This window comes from Idiotropiscis lumnitzeri, chromosome 13, assembly GCF_059441095.1.
Source record: "Idiotropiscis lumnitzeri isolate Australia: NSW breed Sydney's pygmy pipehorse chromosome 13, RoL_Ilum_1.0, whole genome shotgun sequence".
Lineage (NCBI taxonomy): Eukaryota > Metazoa > Chordata > Actinopteri > Syngnathiformes > Syngnathidae > Idiotropiscis > Idiotropiscis lumnitzeri.
The window spans coordinates 1,487,839-1,515,023 of record NC_142403.1 but is presented as its reverse complement, the minus strand read 5'-3'; the positions used below and the strand labels follow the sequence as shown (position 1 = coordinate 1,515,023).

The following is a 27,185-nucleotide window of genomic DNA, read 5'->3' as shown; positions in this document are numbered from 1 at the left end:
GCTACAGTCCTGTTGCTGACGAGTCACTAATGCGTGTGGCGATTTGCAAATGCTTATCTGGAGACTTGTGTGTGGCTCCGTAGCTACACATTCAGAACACAAGGGGACGCTAGTACTCTACCAGCTCAGTACCAACAATATATACAAGAATGGATGAGATTGACCCATGGTCAAGTATCATTTATTTAACATGCTTTAAATTGGAATAAATGTAAGAATAAAGTGGAACTAACAGTATTGGTTGTACATTACACACCCAAGTCACGTACTCAGTACGTCTTTATTTCCTCATTCCTCCACATTAACATCCGGTCATATAACTCAATACCATAGGCACTACTGCCCTCTCGGGGCAGTTGCAGAAACATTACATATCGCGAACAAAATGGCATAATAATATAATCACTGAAGCAACCCAAAAAACGGATGAAACTTCCCTACACGTGCCAAATGGTAAATTGACAATGCTTCCCTTATTGCATTTAGTAAAAACTTCATTTTAAAATTAATTAATGCATTCATTTATTTAGCACACACTATATTTATTTAGTAAACAGCAACTCTAGCGGGTCATCTGTCTGCTGCAGCTGTAGACTTCTGGCATCCCCTTTTGGTTTGAATGTGTAGCTACAGAGCCACACATAAGTCTCCAGATACGGATTTGCAAATTGCCACATGCATTTGTAACTCGTCCACGGCAGGACTGTAGTTAAAGTCACATGTAAGAACGCAGCCAATCAAGTGGCCCGGTGTTTACAAATCGTGCGCTTACGTCAGAGGTATTCAATTAAAAGTCACAGAGGTCCACGACTAAAATTTCTTCCAATTAAAAGGTCCGAACCAAAGTCCAACTTCCCTTAATGTCTAGCCTATGTTCACATTTTTAGATGGTTTCAATATTTAGTCATTTTCAATAGAGCGCACTTATATAGTAAATATTTAGCAATGTTCCCATTAAACACCTTTGCCAGTCAAACAAATATAAGGCGTTTATTTCACATTCAAGAAAATGTGGCTCCAGGAACTTAAGGGTGCCACTTCCAGAAAAAAACAGTAAAATATCTCCTGCAGAAATATATCAAGTGCTAAGCATTGAGTTAACATCTTTTACCTTTTTTTTCTTAAATCAAAGAGTTATCAGCCTGAAAAAAACGGAAAGCCCAATTATCCAAGTATAACAGATCAACATGTTCAGTACACAATCAATAAAAATGGCTGTCCTCATGAAAAACTAATTCAAAATGAGCTTTGACACCACCTTTTCTTTTAAATGTTTTTTAACTTCTCTGAATGAGAAAAATGAGTTTGTGACTGCCCTGCCAGTGACTTAAATCTGGGTTGGAACGGAGTCAGGGCCATTGGGATTTGGTAGATTATTTCACACATCTGGGCTTTGTGTTTTCCTTTAAATAATGTTTGTGCAACCACATTTAAGTACTCCTTCACAACTCCCCCATCACTGAATGTTTTAGTTTACTTTTAGTGAACATTCGTTTGCATGCCGCTGGGCTGTAAACGAAAATGTAAAATCTGTTATGCTGCACTCGAAGTTCGATGTTTTTGCATGCGCTCATCTCAAACTTCAGCGGATAACTTTGCACAAAAGGGCGGTGCTTTGTTTCGTAGTGTCACTTCGCAATGTTGCGACGGTTTCGGAGCATATGATACACACTGGTTTTGAATCGGCTGCAGCCAGAACGAAACTAAATTTCTCCGTCCATTCATTTATAACAACACGCATCGACCTTGCTTACTTTTTAACAAGGCATACTGTCAGCAGCACTCTCTTCCGGTCTGCTGCGCAATTGGCAGTGGGTCGTAAACAAAAGATTTGATTGGCTCAAATCAGTGACGCCTTTTCCGTATTAACTAGAATTGCAGCGTCAACGTTTGCGAATGCGCCCTGAAAAAAAAATCATCATAGATTGGTCATGGGGCCGGTCCGAATCATCTGTCGGTCCGGATCCGGACCGCGGTCCGCCATTTGGTGATGGCTGGCTTACGTATTTCTGTACGGGTTAAACCATGTGTTTGCGCACAGGGGGCAACTATCTACTTTCTGGGGGGTATGCATACACATAACAGGCGCCCCCACCCACCCAAAAAAATATAACAATAAAACAATAATCCCTCGTTTATCGCGGGGGATACATTCCAAAAATAACCCGCGATAGGTGAAATCCGCGCCGGTGACAGTCACGGAGCAGAGGGCGCCTATCAGTGACGTGCCTCTATTAGTATTGGTGATTAGATCAAACCATACCCGTGAACAATCCTCTGTTTAATACGTAAATTGGCCACTCCAAAATTATTTTGCGGCCATTGCTTTGGCGCCCCCGCTAGCGTACTGCAGTCAGGCCAGCCTCCAATCGAAAAGACGAAGTCAAGCCAACCGCCACTGTTATTTTTAATACTGTGCATCACTGTGCATTACGGTAATGCGCCGAAAGCGCGTGCTGTTGGCCACCCTCAAAATAAAAGCTCACAAACTCATGTATGCACGTCAGTGGTGTGGATTTAAAATAATGTTATTAAACTTCTCTGTTCACCCAGGGGGAATGCAAACTGTCTCAGAATTGCACCAAGAAATGTTCTGAATTGAGATAAAAAGAGAAATTAATGTTAACTGTGCATCAATGGCTGACATTACAACTGGTTTAAAAAAAAAAACAAGTTTTCGTTATCCTGCAACCAGACCAGTGCTGGGGAACACTCGGCCACCCCAGGTATCCAACCAACGTACTTACTACATTAAAATCTGGTGTTGCATTTCAAAATAAAAGGCCAAAGAAATCTAAAAATCTTGACCATGACACCCGATTTTGAAAAATCATTAAAAATTAAGTTTTTGTTATCCCGCAACCAGACTACTGCTGGGACACAGCAGACCACCTTAGGTATCCAAACAAAGTACTTTCATCAAAATCTGATGTGGCATTTCAAAATAAAAGGCCAAAGAAATATCAAAGCCTGACCATTAAACCAGATTACGAAAAATCATAAAAAATTAAGTTTTCGCTATCCCGCAACCAGACTACTGCTTGGACACAGTAGACCACCCCAGGTATCCAACCAAAGTACTTTCTTCAAAATCTGATGTGGCATTTCAAAATAAAAGGCAAAAGAAATCTAAAAATTTGACAGTTACACCCGATTTTGAAAAATCATTAAAAATTAAGTTTTCGTTATCCCGCAACCAGACTAGCGCTGATGCACACTAGGCCACCCCAGGTATCCAACCAGAGTACTTTGAATGAATTCTGATGTGGCATTTCAAACTAAAAGGCCAACGAAATCTCCAAATTTGACCTTTACACCTGATTTCGAAAAATCATTAAAAATTAAGTTTTCGTTATCCCACAGAGCAGAAGGGAGCAAGACGGCTGTCTCTCCCGGTCGACCAGTAAAAATGAACAACAATGCCTGCTTTTTCCTGGTGAGATCAGTTACCTTTATAATTTCAGTAAGCTATAGCAGCAAATTAAGCTCTCTCAAAGGCGTCAGGGCATTTAAACCTGACAATAACCAACACTGACTAAGTCACTTTGATGGTGAAATAATTTATTTACAGTACAGTATTTATGATTTTCAAATTTGACCATAATCTATGAATTTTAAACTGTTTGCAAGTATGTCCATGCGTGTGTGGAGTGTGTTTTTTGTTCACCCCAATTATATCCATCCATTTTCTGAACCGTTTCTTCTCACTAGGGTTGTGGGGGTGCTGGAGACTATCCCAGCTGTCATTGGGCAGTAGGCGGGGTACACCCTGAATTGGTTGCCAGCCAATCGCTGGGCACACACTGACAAACAACGCTTCGCGCTCACACTCTTATCTAGGGGCATTTTAGAGTGTTCAATCAACCTGCCATGCATATGTATTTTTTTTTTTTTGCAATGTGGAAGGAAACCCACGCAGGCACGGGGAGAACATACAAACTCCACACAGGAAGGCTGGAGCCGGTATCGAACCCACGACCTCTGCACCGTGAGGCTATCGTGCTAACCAGTCATCCACTGTGCCGCTACACCCCAATTATAACCATTTACAATTTTGACGTGTGGAAAAATAATATTTACTTAGAATTTGAACTATATTGTTTTTGTCTCACCCGCTATATATTGGAGCATCTTGTCTGTAAGAAACTACTCCCAACAGTCAACAGGACGGTCAACTGTGAGTCCAACTCTGCAGCTTCCAGTTTCCCTTGATGCAAGTGTGTGAATTATAGAAAAAGCTAAAATTGCCACATTTTTTTTTTGTTTTTCGATAACTGCAGTGTGTGTTTATTTTTTTTACCTCCTTTTTGTTTTGCTTTCCGAACAAGAGTGGGAAGAACCTTCTTGCAAGATGCACAATCTGGAAATTGTAGAAATTCTAATTAGCCCAAAATATTTTTATTCAATTCATTTAAACTTTATTTGCATAGCACTTTACCATACAAATTGCAAGTCAAAGTGCTTTACAGTAGCAATAATACCAGGCAACATACACAGCCACCTTCTCCCAAAGCACCCACCTACTGAAATAAGCACTGTTAAAAATGCTGAGACATATGGCTGAGCACAGGGGAACAGAGTGAGGACACAAAGTCTCTAGGTGGGGGGGTTTCCACACCAGGATCCAATCCCAGCCTTCCACCACAGGGACCCCACCAGAGGGCGATCCTAACCCAGGCAGACAAGAGAGCCTCAACTGTTGAGCCCGATAGCAGCTCCCCTACAGCGATAAAATGAACACAGCCCCTAGTGTGGACGCCCCCCTGTGAGGAACACCAGCGTTAAAAGTCAAGTCAAGTCAATTTTATTTGTATAGCCCTTAATCACAGACAGTCTCAAAGGGCTTTACATAGCCACAATCGACATCCCCGATCTTAACCCCCAGGAGGGCAAGGAAAAACTCACAAAACCTCATTAGGGGAAAAGTGAGAAACCTTGAGAAGGGACCACAGATGGGGGAATCCCCCTTCCAGGATGACCAGGCTGCAATGGATGCCAACTGGGCAACATTTGACACATACAATGATGCTATGCAATAATAGATGAGATAATATAAGAGTCAATTGAATGAAGTGCTGCAGGAAGATGACTTCAGTGGAGCGGGTCCTCATCCAGGGCAAAACAAGATAAAATAACATCATGGGAAAAATAATTTGAATAGCGAGCCATTTGTTTAAAAAAATTGCACAAGAAACTTATAAAATATTGATGATGATAAAATCCACTGTCATGTGGCATCATAGGATTATACCTTAATGCCAAGTCGCAGCTGAAGAATAATTCTACTATGCAGACAACTTCTCTGTTGTCGTAGTCGTAGGATGGCCGAGTGGTCTAAGGCGCCGCGTTCCGGACGCAGTCTCCCCAGGAGGCCTGGGTTCGAATCTCGTGGCTGCCAGGATGGCCGAGTGGTCTAAGGCGCCGCGTTCAGGACCCAGTCTCCCCAGGAGTCCTGGGTGCGAATCTCGAATTTCCCCATTGTGGGACTAATAAAGGCATTATTATTATTATTATTCCAGCAACACATACAAACTGCTCTTCACAAGAGCCAAAAGCAGAGAGAGAGAAATAAGGTGCGAAAACCTGTCTAACATCCCATGTTAACATCATCTGTCAGCGACAGTACCCCTTTTGGCATATAAGCACATTACAGTAACAAGCAGTCATACAATAACACTTCAACAGATGATTTTGCCAGGCCAGATGTGTTTGGAAAGTTTCATGAGTTGAGGTGGTTTCGTGCAGTAAGTTAAAATGTAAATAAATTATATTTTGTTGTGTATCTATTTATATATATATATATATATATTCATGTGTGTGTAGATGTGTTTTTTTGTATATATATTGTTGTATGTTATACTGCATGTAACATGCTTTGTTACAGCTCCAGCTGTTGTGAAATCAATTTAATATCAATTTAAAGTTGTATTGTATATAACATCATGTGATCGTCATGTTTATATCCCCGCAGAACAAGCTGCGGCTGTACTGCAGGACTTCAGTCCATACTACCGGAAGCAGTTCTCTGTGGCCTGGTTTTCTCAGCTGGAAGATGACCTGGACCAGCACAAAGAAAATATCACACATCTGCTAAAACAAAGGGTATGCAACCCTGTTTAAAATGTTTTAACAAATGTTTAAAATGTCATTCAGTGTGGCTGTTCTTAAAATGATCAAATATGAAAACGCTTTGTCAAAGAGGAATATGGAATATGAATCGGTTCAGTTTGATTTTGAATTGACAAATCAGTCAAATGTTATATTAGTGTTGCGCCAAAGTTGTCAGCACGGGTATGCGCTATGTACTATTGAAATAAGGGTGGATATCCGACAATACATCGGAATGATAGCATTGATGTCTGTCATTCGATGGCAATACAAGTTTCTCAGCTGCCCTTTTTGATGCTGTGCTCCATTACACTTTTCACAAGAGTTAAAACACCAAACCATATCCTCTGGACCAAATTTTTATTGGCCTAAAGTCATTTTTCGAATCAGACTCTCTTTTGGCCAAACCTTAAAGACACATTCTGAGTCACTAAATTCACTTCACTCTTTGGTACTTGTGATGAAAACTTGTAAACAGTGGCAGCAAAAGAAGACCACAGCTCTATAACTACTGTCATCATTTACACACAATAAGTAAAATTTAAACACACACCTTTCTAATGATGTGATCAGACCAATTGGGTACGATAAAATCCAGTCCAGAGCACGCAGGTGGCAAAGGTGCTCCCATCTACACTGGACAGAATAATCCTGCAAAGCAGAGGAGTTTGTATGAGAGGTGGTGGTCAATGAGGAAGGGGAGGAGGTAGTGACAGAGACGGCGGGACAGAGGGAAATCTGTTCATGGTACAGAGGGGAAATAAATAAAAATGCTGCAATGATAAAAATACTGCAATGACAAAAAAAATACTGCAATGATAAAAATACTGCAATGATGAAAAAATACACCATTGATTAAAAGTACAGTAGTAGGGTTCGTTGAATATTGCTTCCTAGGACTGCCCAATTGCACTAATGCCCGCCAGTTTGTAGAGTCGACCCACTGTTAAACTGTCTGACAGCAGCCAGTACAAAGGCGTGGTGAAATCTCTCCTTTGCACAGCGAGGTTGCAACAGTGTATCACTGAAGGAGATGTGGAGTGCTGTTAGACTGTCCTGGAGAGAGTGGGCTGGGTTGTCCAGCATTGAAGACAGTTTTGCCATCATCCTCCTGCCCCCCACTGAGTCCACAAAATTCATGGAGCAGCCCAGGACAGAGCTGGTCCTCCTCACCAGTTTGTCCAGCCTCTTTTTGTCCTGCCCGAGATGCCGCCTGTCCAGGAGACCACTCCATAGAAAATGACCAATGTAACCAAAAATTCCTGAGGAGTGTCCCCTGAACCCCAAAGGACCGCAGCCTCCTCAGTAGGACGAGTCTGCTCTGACCCTTCCTATGGAGAGCATTTGTGTTGTCGCTTCGTCCAGTTTATTATTCAGATGAACTCTCAGGTGCTTGTAAGTTGAGACCCTCTCAACGTATGTTCCCTGGATATTCACTGGTGCAGGTGGAGAGTGCCGACACCTGCAGAAATCCGCCGGAGTAAATTCTGAGTGCGGCCGCTGGTCTTACGCTGCTATAGCAGAGACTGATTCGGCCGCAGTGCCTGCACCACCAAAGTAGACTCAAATGGTGGCTGCGGTGTTTGTGGTGCCAGAGCAGAGTCAGAGGGCGGCCACAGGGCTTACGCCGTTGGAGCAAGGTTGAAAGTGACCGCAGAGCTTGCACGGCTAAAGGATAATCAGAGGGCAGCTGCAGGGTTCGCACCGCCGGAGCAAGGTCGGATAGCGGCCGCAGGGCTTGCTCTGCTGGAGGACAGTCGGAGGGTAATCGCAGATCTTTACGCCGTCAAAGAATTGTCAGAGGGCAGCTGCAGGGCTTGCATCGCCTGAGCAAGGATGGAAGGAAGCCACAGGGCTTGCTCTGCCAGAACAGAGTCAGACCTATTGGAGCAAGGTCAGATTCTGGTGGAGTCGGGATAGGGGCCTGCTGCTGCCAAGGTTAGTATATAACAGCCATCACCAAATGGCAGACCGCGGTCCAAATCCGGACCGACAGATGGTTCGGACCGGACCCATGACCAATCTATGGTGATTTTTTTTCAGGGCGCATTCGCAAACGTTGACGCTGCAATTCTAGTTAATACGGAAAAGGCGTCACTGTTTTGAGCCAATCAAATCTTTTGTTTACGACCCACTGCCAATTGCGCAGCAGACCGGAAGTGAGTGCTGCTGACAGTATGCCTTGCTAAAAAGTAAGCAAGGTCGATGCGTGTTGTTATAAATGAATGGACGGAGAAATTTAGTTTCGTTCTGGCTGCAGCCGATTCAAAACCAGTGTGCATCATATGCTCCGAAACCGTCGCAACATTGCGAAGTGACACTACGAAACAAAGCACCGCCCTTTTGTGCAAAGTTATCCGCTGAAGTTTGAGGTGAGCGCACGCGAAAACATCGAACTTCGAGTGCAGTATAACAGATTTTTACATTTTCGTTTACAGCCCAGCGGCATGCAAACGAATGTTCACTAAAAGTAAACTAAAACATTCAGTTATGGGCAAGTTGTGAAGGAGTGCTTAAATGTGGTTGCACAAACATTATTTAAAGGGAAACACAAATCCCGGATGTGTGAAATACTCTACCAAATCCCAATGGCCCTGACTCTGTTCCAACCCGGATTTAAATCACTGGCAGGGCAGTCACAAACTCATTTTTCTCATTAAGAGAGGTTAAAAAATATTCAAAAGAAAAGGTGGTGTCAAAGCTCAGTTTGAATTAGTTTTTCATGAGGACAGCCATGAACATGTTGACCTGTTTTACTTGGATAATTGGGTTTTCCATTTTTTTTAGGCTGATAACTCTTTGATTTAAGAAAAAGAGGCAAATGAAGTTAACTCAATGCTTAGCACTTGATATATTTCTACAGGAGATATTTTCCTGTTTTTTTTCTGGAAGTGGCACCCTTAAGTTCCAGGAGCCACATTTTCTTGAATGTGAAATAAACGCCTTATATTTGTTTAACTGGCAAAGGTGTTTAATGGGAACATTGCTTAATATTTAGTATATAAGTGTGCTCTGTTGAAAATGACTAAATATTGAAACCAGATGAAAATATGAACATAGGCTAGACATTAAGGGAAGTTGGACTTTGGTCCAGACCTTTTAATTGGAAGAAATTTTAGTCGTGGACCTCTGTGACTTTTAATTGAATACCTCTGGTATATAACCTTGTATATAACCTCTATGGGGCCATCCCTCATCAGCATGCCCCCATAGAGGTTATATACAAGAGATCCAAGGGGCTGCGAGTATAAGTACTCAGGAAGGTAAACTAGAAGAAACAGGATGAATAGGATTCCGTCGGGAAGAAATACACAGTGAACGAGGTGACGAGAAAGTCAGGGAAAGAAGTAACTTGGGTACAGTATCGTAATGACGCAACTTGGTAAACGTGGGATTATGGGAGGAGCCAGAACGTTTACTTGGGCGCCTCCATCAACCAACCCGAAGAGGTCCAGTATAAATTGCCAACCGGGCGCGCAAGTAAGGGTCTGAGGGAAGGAATCAGGTGTGAACATTTAGGGTACAGGTTCAAAATGATGCGACTTGGAAAAGGTGAGATTACGAGAGGAACTAGAACCTTTTCCAGGGCGTATATGTATATATAGGTCCTGTGTAAATGGCCAACCTGGCGCCCTCATAAGGGTCTGAAGGGAATGGTTCTGGGGTGTGTACTAAGGGACCATCAACAGAAAAACATGACAAAAATTTAATAGGGCTTGAACAATGACTGGGGAAGCACTGGGAAAACCAAAATCAGTGTTTAAATACAAATTTGAATCCGAAAGGAGGTTAACAATTTCGTAACCATCTATAAAATCAGTAAAATCAGAATCTAAAAACAAAATATTGGATAGTGAAATAGAAGGGGAACATGAAAAAGACAAGTAGATGGCACAGGTGAGAGGGACGTGGAGGAAAAGACAGAGCTTACACGAAGGGCGTTGGGGTGGTCGGCAGACTGAAGACGGTAGCCGGTGGATGGATGGTTAAGAAGCAGTTGGTGACGTTTGTGGTTCGATGGATTCTGTTTCAGTCTGCTGGGTCCGTGACTGGTCAGTACATACTGTCATGTGAGGAGCAGGATATGGACCCAGAATCAAACATGGCATGGAAGTTGAAAATTAAAGTCTTTATATTCAAAGATGTAAAGTAAAAAACAGAGCAGAACTTGATTCAGAAGAAATGGAAGGAACCTGACATCCTCTATCCAAGAAAGCTTGACGTACTAGCAACCGATGCATCAAAATAAATAAAAGAACAACCAGTCACAACAAATTGTTTTGATGCAGTTTTATCATTTGTAAGAGCAACAATTATAGCATTTCGCCAAATAATCTATCTTTGTACTTTGTTAATTGTATGCTTATCAGGAGTCTCCTGAGGTTGGGGAGGTGCTGTATGAAGATAGTCTGTTTTTATTTGATGACAGCAGAAAATGGAAGGAGAGATATGTAGTGGTGAGAGCCAACTACTGCTTGGAGTGCCATGAGAGCCTTGAGGTCAGCACAGTCACTTAAATACAATTATAATAACCTGATAATATATTTTTTTATGTTGTTTTATGAAATGTTTTAAATCATATTTTTATTGTTGTTTATATTAGACTTTTCTAAAGGGAAGTCCTCCACCCAATAGGCTGCTGCCAACAGGGGGCAATGCTGTGACTACTGAGGGGAAGTACATGGCAATGGTGGATGCGTGTTTTCCTGATGATAACGGTACGTTATGACACTTGAAATATAAGGAGATTTTTTTTCATTTTATTTTACTGGGTGCGGAATACTATTCACTTCATTTATTTCAAATACAAGAACCATTATTGACCCCACTCCGAATACACATGCACACACACGCACACACCCCCACCTACACACACATGCCTACACTCTCACACACTGACCCAATTCATCCAATAGGGTTTAGGGTTAGCTACAGCGTGTTAGGTTCCACGTCCAGGAACTTGGTAAGTTTGCCAATTTCTTCATCCTTCATGTTTGCTCTGCAGTGTAATGAAAACAATTGGTTTTGACATCAAAATAAGAAGATGGGCTCAACAATTTGACTTATTTCCTGGTGATTAATGCACACAATTCGATTGAATTCACCAACTTATTGGAACACATGATCCAGGTGTGCCCTGTAACATTAATTAATCAAATAATAAATAGACCTCAATATCTATGTTCAGTTATAAATTTGGATTTTACCCTTAAAAAGCACATTTATACAAATTAGAGGTATAACCAACAGAAAAAACTACAAAGTTGTCTTAGGGTGAAAAACAAGCAATAGTGAAACTGAGAGAAGATGGAAAATAAATCCTCGCAATTGCACTAACATTGGATACGACCAATACAATAAACCAGGGGTGGGCAAACATTTTGACTTGCAGTCCACAGTGGGATCTACAATTTGAAAGAGGGGTAAGGCCAGGAACATTTGGATAGGGTGGTTAGACCAGATATACCAAAGTATTGTGTATAATGTGCAAACCTCATAACACAATCACCGCGGGCATGTGAATGAACCACTCGATTTACTAACAGTGTTCACTGATGAATGTGACTTTCAAATGTGCAAAATTGCTCTTATCCAGGGAGTATACTATAAGGCAATGAATATGCAAGATGTGGCGTTTACACACCTGTTCATACTAGTGTCTCCTCACGTTTCCATGCCCAAAAGCTTTTTTCTGTTTGTGGTAATAAATGTTAATATCATTCTAAACAACAACATCAATTTAACTATCATTTTTAAATTCCTTAAATTTTACTAATGAAACAACATTAATAATTAAAACCAAATAAGCCATAGAATGGAGTAAAACAAAAAGTACCATATTTTCACAAACATAATGCAAACCATATTAAAAGGCGCAGCCTCAGTTACAGATGCTATTTCTGTATTGAACACAAACATAGGGCTCACTGTATTACTGGGCGCAGGCATGTTACAAGATACTGTGGCGCTCACATGTCAATGACAAACTCGAGCAACTTTAATAAATGTCAGCAAATGCACAAGCCTACAGTCGCGAGATCACATAAAGCCGATGTAGAATCAGAATCAGAAATCCCTTTATTGTCATTGTACAGTGTGCAACAAGATTAGAGAGCTCCCCTCTCCAGCGCAATACAACAATAATTTAATTAAATATATGGAATTGGATAAATAAAAACACATTACGTTGCTGTTCTGCAAGGTAAGGGTGGTTGTGTGTGTGTGTGTGTGGGGGTGGGTGTGTGTGTGTGTGTGTTTGCGTGCGTGTGCAGGGGTGTGTGTGCGTAGGGGTGCATGCGTGTGTGTGAGTGTGTATATGAGAGTTCAGAATGGAGATGGCTCTCGGAAAGAAACTGTTTTTCAGTCTATTACTCTTTGATTTGATGAACCTGTAGCGCCTGCCAGAGGGCAACAAGTCGAACAGGTGTGAGTTTGGGTGAGTATTGTCTTTGACAACATTGAGAGCTCTGCTGAGGCACAGGGTGGTGTAGATATCCGACCGGGAGGGGGGAGGGCAGCCAATAATCCTCTGCGCCGTTTTGACTGTCCTCTGGACCCTCACTCTGTCTGCCTCAGTGCAGCCGCTGTCCCAGGTGGAGACACAGTATTCAGATTCAGATTCAGATATACTTTATTGTCATTCTTGTACACATGTATACAGAACGAAATGTCGACACATCTGACCCGCACAGGTTCCATAAATATACAGATATAACTATGTCGTATTTAGTAGGAATATAGAAAAGGGATTATGTACAACAGTGCAAAAAAATAGAAAGTTTGTAGAGTGAAACACGCAAGTGGGGGGGTAACAGCTGGGTAGGCTTACTATATGTGTGATTGACCGTTTAACAGTCTAATGGCTAGGGGGACAAAGCTGTTGCAGAACCTGGTGGTCCTGCACCGCACACTGCAGTACCTCTTCCCAGAGGCTAGCAGAGTGAACAGTCCATGATGGGGGTGAGAGGGGTCCCTAATGATGTTTTTGGCTCGGGATAGGCAGCGCTTCTGGCCAATGTCCTGAATGGAGGGGAGAGAAGTCCCGATGATTTTCTCTGCTGTCCTCACCACCCTCCTCACACTACTCCAGTCGGAGTCACTGCAGCCTCCACACCACACAGAGATACAGTTAGTCAGGATGCTCTCTATGGTGCTTCTGTAGAATGTGATGAGGGTGGGTGGGGGCAGGTGGGCTCTCCTCATCCTCCGCAGGAAGTACAGGCGCTGCTGTGCCCTCTTCACCAGTGATGCAGTGTTCACAGACCAGGTGAGTTTGTCTGTGATGTGCACCCCTAGGAACTTGCTGCTGCTGACCACCTCCACAGCTTTGTTGTTGATGAGAAGTGGGGCATGGTTGGGCTGGTTTTTCCTGAAGTCGACAATGATCTCTTTAGTTTTGTCAACATTCAGGACCAGGCTGTTGACTCTGCACCAGCCCACCAACTGCTCCACCTCCTCTCTGTAGGCCAGGTCGTTGTCGTCCCTGATGAGGCCCACCACTGTTGTGTCGTCCGCAAACTTCACGATGTGGTTTGTGGCTGACCTAGGGACGCAGTCGTGTGTCATCAGGGTGAACAGCAGGGGGCTCAGGACACAACCTTGGGGGGAGCCCGTGCTGAGGGTGATGACATTGGAGGTGATCTGACCAAGCCGCACTGACTGGGGTCTGTCAGTGAGGAAGTCCAGCAGCCAGTTCCGCAGGGGGGTGTTGAAGCCCAGAAGTCTCAGTTTGTCTACCAGGAGTTGTGGGATGATGGTGTTGAATGCTGAACTGAAGTCCAGGAACAGCATCCGCACGTGGGTGTTCTTCTCCTCTAGGTGTGTCAGGCTCAGGTGAAGAGCAGAGGAGATGGCATCCCCGGTGGAGCGGTTTGTCCGGTAGGCAAACTGAAAGGGGTCAAGTGAGGAGGGGAGACTGGAGGTGATGTGCTCCTTAACCAGCCTCTCAAAACACTTCATTATGGCAGGAGTCAGTGCAACGGGCCGGTAGTCGTTCAATGATGAGATCTGGGGTTTCTTTGGCACTGGGATGATGGTGGCAATCTTGAAGCATGATGGTACCGTGGCTTGGTCTAGCGAGGTGTTGAAAATGTCTGTTAGGACACAAGCCAGCTGATCGGCGCACTCCCTAAGGACCCGCCCTGGAATGTTGTCAGGGCCTGGAGCCTTCCGTGTGTTGACCCTTTTCAGGGTCTTCCTCACGTCAGTTGAGTCCAGGAGGAGTGCTCTTTCGTCCTGATGTGGAACCGCTTTCACTGCAGGGGTGCCATTTTGTGCCTCAAACCTCCCAAAGAAGTTGTTGAGGTCATTCAGGAAGTCCATGCCAGTGTCCCCCACTGGGGGGGTGGTTGGCTTGTAGCTGGTGATGGCCTGAATGCCTTTCCACATATCCCTGGTGTTGGTTGTGCTGAGGAAAAGGTCCTGGATTTTTTGACTGTGAGATCGCTTTGCTAGTCTGATAGCACGGTTCAGGTTGGCCCTCGCTGATCTCAGTGCCTCCTCATCACCAGATTTAAAGGCAAGGTTCCGTGCCTTTAGCAATTTGCGTATCTCAGCAGTCATCCAGGGCTTCTGATTGGCACGGCTGCAGATGGTTTTGGTGTTGCTGACGTCCTCTGCGCATTTACTGATGTAGGCTGACACAGACATGGCATACTCACCTATGTTTATTTTGTTGTTGTAGGTGGCAGCCGATTTAAACATGTCCCAGTCTGTGCATTCAAAGCAGTCCTGTAGTGCCTCCATTGCCCCCTCAGTCCACACCCTCACCTGCTTCACTGTAGGTTTTTCTCTGGTCAGCAGGGGCTTGTATGCAGGAATTAGCATAACAGAAAGGTGGTCTGATGAGCCAAGGTGTGTCAGCAGGCTCTCGATGGACGAGTGGTAGAAGGCCAGCAGCAGCTTTCTGTCCAGGTTGAATGTCCTGGGACCCTCAGGAAGTGCAGACGCTGGTGGACCTTCTTTACCACTGCTGTGGTGTTGTGCTTCCAAGAAAGGTCATCTGAGATCTGTACTCCCAGGAACTTGAACGTGTGGACCCTCTCCACACACACGCCTTTGTTTTTGCAATGTTGAGTTGCAGTCTGTTGTCCTCACACCAAGCCGTTAGTCTCTGGACCTCCTCCCTGTAGTCTGTCTCGTCACCTTTCAAGATCAGACCGACCACTGTTGTATGGTCAGCAAATTTGACGATGGTGTTATTAGTCACGAGTCAACACACTATATACGGTCACGGTTATCTATCAACTAACTATCATCTAACATCAACTGAACAGTATACTTAGCAAACAATGAAACAACCAAAACATGGAACGAAGATGCCATTCATATCCAAGTGCTGCAAAGCCTTCTGGGGGTGATTCAGCCTCAGCCAATTGAATGGCTGGTTAGAGAGATGTGTGAGTTTTGTGCTTTGGGCAGCATCTGTTGTCATGCCATGTCGTGTTGTTTTCCACACCACTTATCCTGTACAGGGTCGCGGGAGGGTGCTGGAGCCTATCCCAGCTGACTACGGGCGAAAGGCGCACTACACCCTGAACTGGTCGCCAGCCAGTCACAGGGCAGACATAGACACCGTCACTGAGCGGGAACTGAACCCACGCTGCCCACACACAACTCAGGCGAGTGTACCACTGCACCATCAGTGATCTAGCATCTGTTGTGTAAAGGTAATTATATCCAGTTTTATGCCGCATGTCCATACTGGTCTGTTGTGAACCGATTATAGTCTCAAACTTTCACCAACAGAGGGTGCTAATTTACTGCGTCACGCTCCAGTCAGTGCAGTGGAGGGCTCATGAAAGTCACACATTTACAGATTTTTGGAACTCCGTCCACACATAAGGCGTAAGGCTCCACGTTCATTTTAGGAGAAAATTTAGGACTTTTAGGTGCGTCTTATGGTCGTGAAAATGCAGTATAACATGTTACAATTAATAAAGAATAAATAATGCAAATTAAAAACTACAGTGTAAAGCAGTTGTTTGCAATGAAGAACACAAGGAACAAAGTTAAACAATACTAGTCTTGTTCAGATGCTAGCTGGTCCCACTAATATTTTCCAGGACCACCTTGTTTTTCCCTACAACAATGTTCCTTAATGCCCAAAACGGTTTAGCGCAATAGAACTTGCCCAACCAGCAGCAAACCAGGTCACATGGGCAGTGAGACGTTCCATGACTTCTAAGACCCTATTTTGCCCCCTCTTGGTCTTTCGAGATCTGCTTCCCTGTAGTGTACAAATAGCTCCTCCGCCACTTAACGAGATTCTTTTTTTCTTCAACCCCGTTTTCTCTCTCTTTCTCTCTCTCTCCCCCTCTTTCTACCTCTCTCTCTCTCTCTCTCTCTCTCTCTGCCCCTCCCTCCCACATACACATATGGCCGCATTGTCATTCCTGTAGCTGTGGGATTCATCACCGAGGTGTGTTGTCCTTAACCAACTTGCAAGTGCTGGTCCAAGACTGGCTCAAAGGGATAGGCATGGAAATTGCAGCTACAAGCTTTTTAGCTATCAAAAATACATGAAATATATTTGAACGTATACTTGTGCATTGTTTACTGTGCTTATCCTGCGAAAAATAAATTTGCAAGGCCCCAATAATAATAATTTTTCCTGGTCATCTTATGACATATGACAGTATAAATATATTGTCAAAACTTATATCCTTGTTGCCTGAACTTCATGGGTTGATAAGATATTTCCAGCCGAGGCATGAAAAGATAAAGATAAAGATGTCCTTTAATAGTCCCACAATGGGGAAATTTGCAGTGTTACAGCAGCAAAGATATAGATCACACAGAGGCGGTGGCGTAATCTAGCTGTTAATGTATGACATTAGCAGCAGACATTCATAAAAAGCATGCAAATATACAGTATATACATATTACGCAGATCCCCATGTATATACACACTTACATCCCACAACATATACAAGTGTAAGGAAATACCCCTAATGTCTGTCCATGGTACAGAGGGGAAATAAATAAAAACGCTGCAATGATAAAAAAATATATATATATACTGAATGATAGAAAATACTGCGATGATAAAAATACTGCAATAATAAAAGTACTGTAATGGTAAGAGTACTGAAATGATAGAAAAATACTGCAATAATAGAAAATACTGCAATGATAAAAGTACTGTAATAGTAAAAGTCCTGCAACGGTAGAAAATACTGCAAAGACAAAAGTACTGTCATGGTAAAAGTACTGCAATGATAAAAAAATACTGCAATGATAAAAAAATACTGCAATGATAGAAAATACTGCAATGCTAAAAGTACGGTAATAGTGAAAGTACCGCAATGATAGAACATACTGAAGTGACAAAAGTACTGTAATGGTAAAAGTACTGCAATGATGCCGACGCTTGCAGAAATCCACCACCAGCTGTTTGGATTTCCCAGCGTTGATTTGGAGGCGGTCTGCTGACACCAGTCCACAAAACCCTGACTAACCCCTCTGTACTCCCGATCGTCTCCGTCAGTGATGAGGCCGACAATCGCAGAGTCATCAGAGAACTTCTGCAGGTGACAGGTGGAGGAATTGTATTTGTAGTCCGAGGTGTAGAAGGTGATAAGGAAGGGAGCCAGAACATTTCCTTGCGGCGCTCCCGTGCTGCAGAGGAGCACGTCAGACACACAGTCCTGTGGTCTCACGTACTGTGGCTGGTTTGTGAGGTAGTCGTGCAGCCATGTGATCAGGTGGTGGGCCACTCCCGCCTGCTCCAGCTTGTCTCCCAATAGGGTGGGCTGGATGGTGTTGAAAGCACTGGAGAAATCAAAGAACATGATCCTCACAGAGTTCCCCGCCTTCTCCAGGTGGGAGAGTTAAGTGTGGAGCTGGTCGATGATGGCATCATCCACACTGATGCCAGGCTGGTATGCGAACTGGAGTGGGTCCATCGAAGAGCTCACCAGGGGCCGCAGATGGACGAGGACCAGTCTCTCCAGGGTCTTCATCAGATGAGACGTCAGCGCCACTGCTCTGAAGTTGTTGAGCTCCTTCGGATGGGGGATCTTTGGAACCGGGACCAGGCAGGATGTTTTCCACAGCTTGGGGACTCTGCCCAGCTTTAGGCTCAGGTTGAACATGTGCTGGACGATTCCACACAGCTGGTCTGCGCAAGATTTGAGGAGCTGGGAGCTAATCGCATCTGCACCCGCTGTCTTCCTCGCTTTCATCTTCCTCAGTTGGTTCATCACCTGAGATGTGAGGAACAAGGCTGAGCAGGAGGAAGTGGTGATTGTCTGATGTGGCTGGGAACTGAAGCCGATGGAAAGAGAGAGGGGAGAGAAGAGAGGAGAGAGAGGGGGAGAGAAGAGAGCAGAGAGTCTGTCATCCTGTCCATTACCATAGCAACCAAGAAGGGACTCAAAGCTGATCCCTGATGTAGTCCCACCTCCACCTTGAACTCCTCCGTCACACCACTTTCTTACAGTCCTCACACATGCTGCTGTAACACCTCAAATTTCCCCATTGTGGGACTAATAAAGGACATCTTATCTTATGTCCTGCACTACTTGAACATACTTCTCTGCAACTCCAGACTTCCTCATACAGAACCACAGTTCCTCTCTGGGCACTCTGTCATAAGCTTTCTCCAGTTCTACCAAGACACAATGCAGCTCCTTTTGACCATCTCTGTACTTCTCTATCAGCATCCTCAAAGCAAATATTGCATCTAATGTCAGGTTTAAAATGCCCTGACGCCTTTCTTAGACTGAAAATAACTTACTAAAGGTGGCAGAAAACCAGAGCAAACCAGTTAAAGTTTTGTTTTTCACCATTTGCGAATGGGAAGAGCGAGCCAGGAGGAAACAAGCGTCTTGCTTAGTTCAATCCCTTGCACCCTCTCTCACTCGCTCACCCCCCGCTTGGTCTTTTTATTGAAGTGGCTCATACCTTAGCAGACAATGGGGGTCTGTCTCCAGGGAGACAGGAAAGCAGGCATAAATCACGTGTGAAGGTCAGTCAGGAATTCACACTGAAGCAAGGAAACCAAAACTTAAAGAAAAGTGTGTACGTGTGTGCTAAAGCAATAATGTAAGTGTCTGTGTGTGTGTGTTAAAACAACGTGTCTGTGTGTGTGTGTTAAACATTAATGATACAGGTAGTGTATAAAAACATGATTATAAATACACAAACTGTTTACATATCCTCAGCCCATCTTACATTTCCCCCCGTTTGTGGGTTTAAATCATGTCCTTACGGCTTTAAGACAGATCATCATAATGAACTCATACAACAGTGTGATCATCAGTGGAGGGGCGAAAACCTCTCATTAGGGAAAAATTCCCCTCCTCCCTTCCGGCGTGGAACGCGATCCTCATAATTTGATGACCATCAGGGAATAAACATTTTATTAAAAAAAAAACACTTCAATATGCCTAGTGAAAAATAACAAAACTGTCTCCGCGCAGGGCTTGTCCCTGGGGTGACTAGGTGGAGGCCCTTGCCTCGTTGCAGGAGAGGACAGCCGTCCTTACCTCCCGGATCTTCGTGTGTGGTGTGTGTGTGTGCACGTGTGGGGCAGGAGCAACAAGTCCATGTGTTTTTACGTTTCAGTGTCCAGTTCGAGTTGGTCATTGTCCAGTTCGAGTTTGTCATACTCAACATCAATCAGGTTGTAATGATACTTTTGGGCAACAAACATGCGGTTAATCATCGTCTTTGTCATAAAAATAATGCAACATGAACAGACTACACATAACAAAAATGAAAACTATAATTATCCCGATATATTGTGTCTTTCAAATTCTTCATAGTGGTCATAACATCAATAATTGTTTCATTTTTATTAAAAATTTAAATGCAATAATGTTCTCCAATCAAGGCTGAAATTTCTTTGTTATGTACGTCATTAATTTCCAAACAATATCTAATCTTTTTTGTTCTGTGGCTTCAACATTCGTATCAGTGGCTGGTTGTGTGGTTCTGATGTGCGTGTGGTCCGAGATTGTGACTCTGGTGGAGACCCCTTTTAAGGGACTTGCGTTGCTAGGCATTTTCTCGAACTTCTCGATGGTTCAGCAGGAAACCAGTGAAGCTTGCACTGCGACTGGTGGATCCAGCCGCCACGCCCCGCGCCCTTTGCTGCCGTCGGGGTCACTGCCATCATCTGGCGAGGGCCATCTCACCATTCACTTGTCCCATCGAAGTCGTTTCAACACCTTGAAGAAGAGTTGGTCTCCCGCACGGACGTGATTTCTCTGTGGATCAGAACACACTGACCAGTAATTGTGTCTTTGCATCTTTTTCGATCAAACATGTTTCCCATGTGGACTGGGACCGATGTGCCAGTCGCTGGTGGTTCTGATGAACCTGAGAGTCTATGTGTGAGGCCATATAGGATTTCAAAAGGGGATAGTGTCCTTCCTTTGGCTGGCACTATCCTCATTGCTGTGATTGAAACACAGTCTGGCCATTGTCTTTTTTTTTTCTCATTGTCTTAATATTGTCTGGCCTTAACAGTTCCATTAATGCGTTCCACAAGTCCTGCAGACTGTATGCACAATGACGCTTTGAGTCAATTTTGCAACAACTGTCCCACTTGTTACAACATCATTCACAAAATGCATCATTTTCACTTTAAATCACTTCTTGAAATTCCAAATGTCAGGATAATTTGATTACACAACACTTTTTCCAACTGTTTTAGCATCAGCATATGTTGTCGGAAACAACTTCACCCTTTTTGAAAACAACCAAACAATATTGCATCTCAAACAAATAACATTTTGTCTAAAAAAAAAAAAGTTTTTGTTGAAAAGTCTGTATGTGGGAACAATTTCATATCACACTTCCCCTCTCTTGACACACGGCTATGCTCGTGTGTCACTCTTGTTACTTTTCCAATCAATGAATTAGGCAGCCAGGATTTGCCATCTGCCAATTTGCTGATCCTGTCCTCAGCAATGTTTGCACCTTTGTTCTCCCAATGTGTGCGTTCAATGAATGGTGCCTTTTCCCTGGTGTGAGATCAAATTGTAGAGTTGATTTGCTGCGTGTGTGTGTGTGTTCATTTCCCTTTTATTAGTGCTGTGCTGACCTTGAGGTCATGACTTGGGCAGCAGCCTCGCTGCATTGTCAGCGAGGCAGTATTCAATTGTAATTGTATCATTTTCTGTTGAGAGAATTTTGCATTTACAAATACTTATTTAGACGTGCTTTATGCACAACTTTTCTTTTCCTGTTGTGGTTTTAAAGCCCTTGTTTGCCCAATGTCGACAGAACACATGAACATTTATCTTGACTGTCAGTCCACATTGTAACCATACAACTCATACAAGATGGGAAACCCCAAATTTTGATTAGCTCACACCCGCCTACGCTCTCCCTGCTTATCCTAACAATTTCTCTCTTACAAGTTATCTGTTGGTATCACACTGCTAATACTCCCATCGCATAAAAGTCAGTGTGATTTCAGCCTGTGACCTTGGTTCTCAAGCACTTTTACTTCTTATCAGCCTGGAATGTGCACCTGGTCTGTGTCTTACAAGTCTGATTTTCTCCAGTCGGGAGAAAAAAGAAAAAGAAAAAAAAGTGTCCAGAAGGTCAAGTCGCGGTTTGGTGATAATTTGGACGGCTCCACAGTCGCCTTCTAGATGGTGCGGGGAAAAAATGACGCTAGGCTGAAACGTACCGCACTTTATCAGTGTAATGTGTCCCTGTGACAATTAGGTCGCCGTGCAATGTGAATGTGGTGGGGAAAAAAGAATGTCATTTTTTTTTTTGATTCCTTAAAGCAGCAGTGAAGGCTCTTGATCACACTCTGACGTGGTTCTCGCCACGGAATCGAATTGTTGTGACTAATATGCAAATGAATTCACTTTGCCCTGGTTCCTGCAGTAACCCGGGCTAATGAAGTCATTTTTTGCAGTCACTGTTTGCTCAAATGGCTCATAATAATTTGGTAGTGCGTTAAGATGCTTTGTCGATACAATCTTGTAGTGTATCTTCACAAGGTCCAACATACACAACCCATTTTATGGCCATGACGATATTGTTGCTTTAAAGATTACCAAAGCTTGTTGGACCTCCCTAACACATAAATTACAGCCCTGAGACGCACTGGGCCTCAACTTTATCTACAAAGGGTCAGGGATTTAATAGGGGTCACCGAGACGTCCCAAAGAAGGTGTTTACAGAAAAGTGGTCTGGTAATATCTTTTTTTTTTGTTTTCCCTCTTTTTGCTTATCACTGACAATGTGCCCTTTTAAAGTTCTGACGTTTGTTTAAATTCGCCCTTGCTTATTTATTCAGATATTAAAGTCCAATTGTGTCAGTGTATCACAGTCTAATAAGTAAAATGCACGTTAATGTAGAACTCCTTCTACACTTACTTTTTATGTTTTTTTTCGTCACGTGATCCTCCGTTGCTATCACAACTCATCCTGAAAAGTTAATGTTTATAACAAGACTTTCTGCTTCCGCCTTTTCTTCCTTCTCCTTCTGCTCAACACGTTCATGCTTTTTGTGCATAATTTAGAATTTTCTCTTCCATTTGACAAGTTGGCCAATTTAAATTAGGTTGTTTTATTTGAAAATCCTGTAATTCTCTTTTTCCTTTTCACCTAATCACAAATTTCTTATCACAGAAGTGAACATGTAAATTCTATTTTATTTCCTATTTTTCTAATCTTGTGACTCATTTCACTTCAACCAGTTCTACCTCAAAGTGGACAAGTACACATCAATGTTATTTGTAGTTTGTAATTTCCTATCTGCTTTAATGAAAATTATAGCCCTTCTAGTCAAATTTTTCCCTGTGTCTTTTCTATCTCTGCATTTCATTCCATTTCTGGTCTACCTTAATACAAACATCATCAACTGAAATATGAAATGTAAAATATTTATTTCTTCAATTCACCAAAAAGCAGAATCTAATTCCTATCCTCCTTCTCTCATTCAAATGACACCTTTAATCACTAAACTCTCTCTCTGACCTCCTTCTCCTCACTTGGGACCTCTTAACAGAGCTGTTTCTTCAACACACTCATGATTTACGACCACACCTCCTCTTTGCCTCTTGCAAAGGTTTCTCATGCTCACTTTCAAAAGCTTCATTCAATTGTTACGTTTTCATAACACCTACTTCTCCCTTTCTGAAGGAGACACAAGTATACAATTAAGTAAAAACCATCATCAGAATGATATACCTTATCTGTTGGATCATGTAGGTATAAATTGTGTCATCACTAATCTTTTTCTGTAAATTAATCACCTCGCCACAACTTGGGCTCTCATTGTTCTGTAAAAATAAAACAAAGTTCAATTCATGCAACCAACTCAGTGTCCTTCTGGGTACTTCAACCACACAGGTTCTAATTCTGTTTCTCTCTACAGTTTTCCATTTGCAAATCTGACTATGACACCTTTCGCACTTGCCCTATGAGTTGGAATTGATTTATTACAAGCAATCCTACATGCACCAGTGTCACATAAAAAAGGTAATTGGTGACCCATTTACCAATACGGTTATTTCAGCTCAGTTATTTAATCAAAGGCCAATGTCTCTTGTAAATTTAGGGGGACCACTTCATCTAGAAACTCATCTGTTCCTTGATCTAAATCCTGTTTGGATGCTTCCTATCCTAGTCATGCAGAAGGTTGCTTTTTCGCGGGGCAATTTCTTGCTATATGGCCTACTTTTAGTGTGGTCTTCCTGTGTGGTTGACGGCAGTTGCTGGCAAAGTGTCCTGATTTGCCACAATTGTAACAAATGTTATCTCCGGTGGGAAGTCGTCCTCGTCTTTGTCCTCTAAAGCCAATATCTCTGCCCCTTCCACCTTGATAAAAGACCTTCTGTCCTTTATCTTGATAAAAGGTGTCTATCGACCTCTGTTTCTTTTTATTTTCATCATCCTTTTGTTTCACTCTTCCCATTTCAGTGTAATTTGCTCTATCTGACTTTTCACATTCCTTTCCTTTGCTCATTTTGTTTTCATCCTTTTTTTTCTGTTTCTTGTATCCCTCTTCTCTCTTTGAGACTACCCTCATCCAATATTCTGTTTCCTCAACGCCATTTTCCTTCATCTTTTTGGGGTCTTCCTTTGTCTTTCCTATGATTGATTTCTGCAATGCGGCTATTTTTTGTGTTTTTAACTGACCATTAAAGCCATGTTCAGTTATCCATGTGTCTAAATACTGAGTTTTATCAAGATCCTGTTTTTCGATGAACTTCCAATCTCTACACTGCAGCGTATCCCTGGGATTTATTTTACTACCTAATATCACCATTTTAGAAAATTTGGACCAGTTTGTCAACACCTAGGGTGTTCTAAAAACTGGTTTCTCATCAGTAGGACAGCAACTCAAATTTCCTGTTGTGGTAATTCTCACTTCAACCTTTTCAAGTGGAGAATTCTTGCCTTTGCCTCCACACCAGTCTGCTGTTTATAACCCTACTGTATTACATGGGATAAAATACCAAATGGTATTTGTAATCCCCAATCACACCATTCACTCACTTTGCATACAGTTTTTCGCAAACATTCAAGCAAAATGTACATTGCACGTCCACTGATGTTGTTTTTTTTCCTTTCTTATCTTCAGCTTTCTTTCTTCCGTCAACGCACTTCTCACTGCTTCGAAATTCGCCATATCTTTTAGACGTGGCTTAAAGTCATATTTCCTCACCCACTTCTCCAGAAATTGGCAACAATCCGGGTCATAAACTTAACATCTGAATTTGCTTTCAACTCTTTTGCCACGTTTTGACCCATTTCCATTGTTGTCTGAAGTCCGCTATCTTTACTCACGCACACACAATCCCCCACACTATCAACGCTGCTCATCACACACAGCTGCGCAGCCCCTCATTCCCGCACACACACTTCTCAGTCAAATGAGCAGTCTGCTTACCAAAGAAATTCAAATAAAAACCACAGAAAATAATGCCTTATTATTCCCTAAATTTAATGTGAAATTGTGAGTAGACCTTCTCGAGGTTTTTTTTAACGTACCGAGGAACGTTTAATTTGCTCGGAAACCTTGTTTCCCTTCTCTAGGCTGTCTTATTTTTTTTCTTCACTTCAATTTGCTCAGTTTCTCAACGATTTATGGCCTAATTCGCAACCAATTTTTTTTTTCTTTTTTTTTTTTCGACACCGAGGAACACTACTCAATTTGTTCACCGTGCTATACGTATCTCTTCAATTTGCTCAGTTTCTCAACGAGTTATGGCCCAATACGCTATCAATTTTTCTTTATTTTTTTCAATGAGTTATGACCTAATTCGCTACCAATTCTTTTTATATAACTCCTTGGACTAGCACAATCCAGTTTATTTTAACCGTACTGACTAAACGGTCATGGCCCGGCCTCCGCGCGTGCTGTCTCACTCACCTCTTTCACTCCCCTGCCAATTGTTTTAACATTTTAAAATGGTGGTACAAAATAATTTGAAAAACAATACCTGGTTACCCCTGGACCAGCCTTGTCCGATAGGGAACCAACATCGGGCGGACGGCCGAAGCGGAGTTCGGAGACCTTGCTTCCTCAATGGAGAAGCGCTGGCGCCAGTTTGCGGTGTCCGATGTCTCGCGACGGTCGCCGTCCGGATCTGGCTCCCGGGTGATCGGCACCAAATAAATGTCAGGTTTAAAATGCCCTGACGCCTTTCTTAGACTGAAAATAACTTACTAAAGGTGGCAGAAAACCAGAGCAAACCAGTTAAAGTTTTGTTTTTCACCATTCGCGAATGGGAAGAGCGAGCCAGGAGGAAACAAGCGTCTTGCTTAGTTCAATCCCTCGCACCCTCTCTCACTCGCTCACCCCCCGCTCGGTCTTTTTATTGAAGTGGCTCATACCTTAGCAGACAATGGGGGTCTTGTCTCCATGGAGACAGGAAAGCAGGCATAAATCACGTGTAAAGGTCAGTCAGGAATTCACACTGAAGCAAGGAAACCGAAACTTAAAGAAAAGCGTAAGTGTGTACGTGTGTGCTAAAGCAATAATGTAAGTGTCTGTGTGTGTTAAAACAACAACGTAAGTGTCTGTCTGTGTGTGTTAAACAATGATACAGGCAGTGTATAAAAACATGATTATAAATGCACAAACTGTTTACATATCCTCAGGCCATCTTACACTACTGTACTCTTTTTTGGCATAAAGCCATACTGCTGCTCACAGATGTTCACCTCTGCCCTCAGTCTAGATTCCACCACTCTTTCCCACAGCTTCATTGTGTGGCTCATCAGCTTTATTCCTCTGCAGTTGCCACAGATCTGCACATCTCCCTTGTTCTTAAAAATGAGCACCAGCACACTTCTCTTCCATTCCATCGGGCATCTTCTCACTGTCTAAGATCCTGTTGAACAACCCAGTCAGAAATTCTACTGCTATCTCTCTTAGACACTTCCATACCTCCACGGGTATATCATCAGGGCCAAGTGCCTTTTCGCTCTTCATCCTCTTCAATGCTCTTCTCACTTTATCCTTACTGATCTTTGCTACTTCCTGGTCCACAGCAGTCACCTCTTCTTCTCTTTGTTCTCTCTCATTTTCCTCATTCATCAACTCTTCAAAGTACTCTTTCCATCTTCCAATCACACTACTGGCATCTGTCAACACACTTCCATCCCTATCCTTTTTTACCCTAACCTGCTGTACGTCCTACCCATCTCTGTCTCTCTGCCTTTCCAACCTGTATAGATCGGTCTCTCCCCCCTTACTGTCCAACCTTGCATACAAGTCAGCCCCTTGTTTGGCCTTTGCCACTTGCAATTTCACCTTCCGCTGCATGTCCCTGTATTCCTGTCTACTTTCTTCAGTCCTCTCACTGTCCCACTTCCAGATGATACACCAACTTTCCTAACTGTCTCCCTGATCACATTTGCTGTAGTTGTCCAGTCATTCGGGAGCTCCCCCTGACCATCAAGAGCCCCTCTCAACTCCTGAAGGTCATACAACACTCTTCCCCTTTCAACTTCCACCATTTTGTCCTCTGCTCTGCTTTTGCCCTCTTAGTCGTTTTCACCACCATAGTCATCCTACACACTTCCATCCTATGCTGTCTGGCAACAGACTCACCTACCACTACTTTGCAGTCGCTGATCTCCTTCAGATGACA

At 43.0% G+C, this 27,185-nt stretch overlaps 1 protein-coding gene across 3 annotated transcripts in view; it reads left to right on the top strand.

Annotated features, from left to right (window-relative positions):
• Positions 1-27,185, top strand: part of LOC148324004 (protein Niban 1-like) — a 58,945-nt gene that overhangs the window by 922 nt on the left and 30,838 nt on the right. For 2 of the 3 annotated variants that reach the window (XM_088313121.1, XM_088313120.1), the window contains exons 2-4: positions 5,972-6,102; positions 10,479-10,607; positions 10,712-10,826. In XM_088313121.1, coding sequence (XP_088169247.1) covers positions 5,972-6,102; positions 10,479-10,607; positions 10,712-10,826 — 375 coding nt within the window. Of the gene's footprint in view, positions 1-3,359; positions 3,437-5,971; positions 6,103-10,478; positions 10,608-10,711; positions 10,827-27,185 lie in introns of those variants that run through there. The other variant, XM_088313122.1, reaches the window with a different exon arrangement.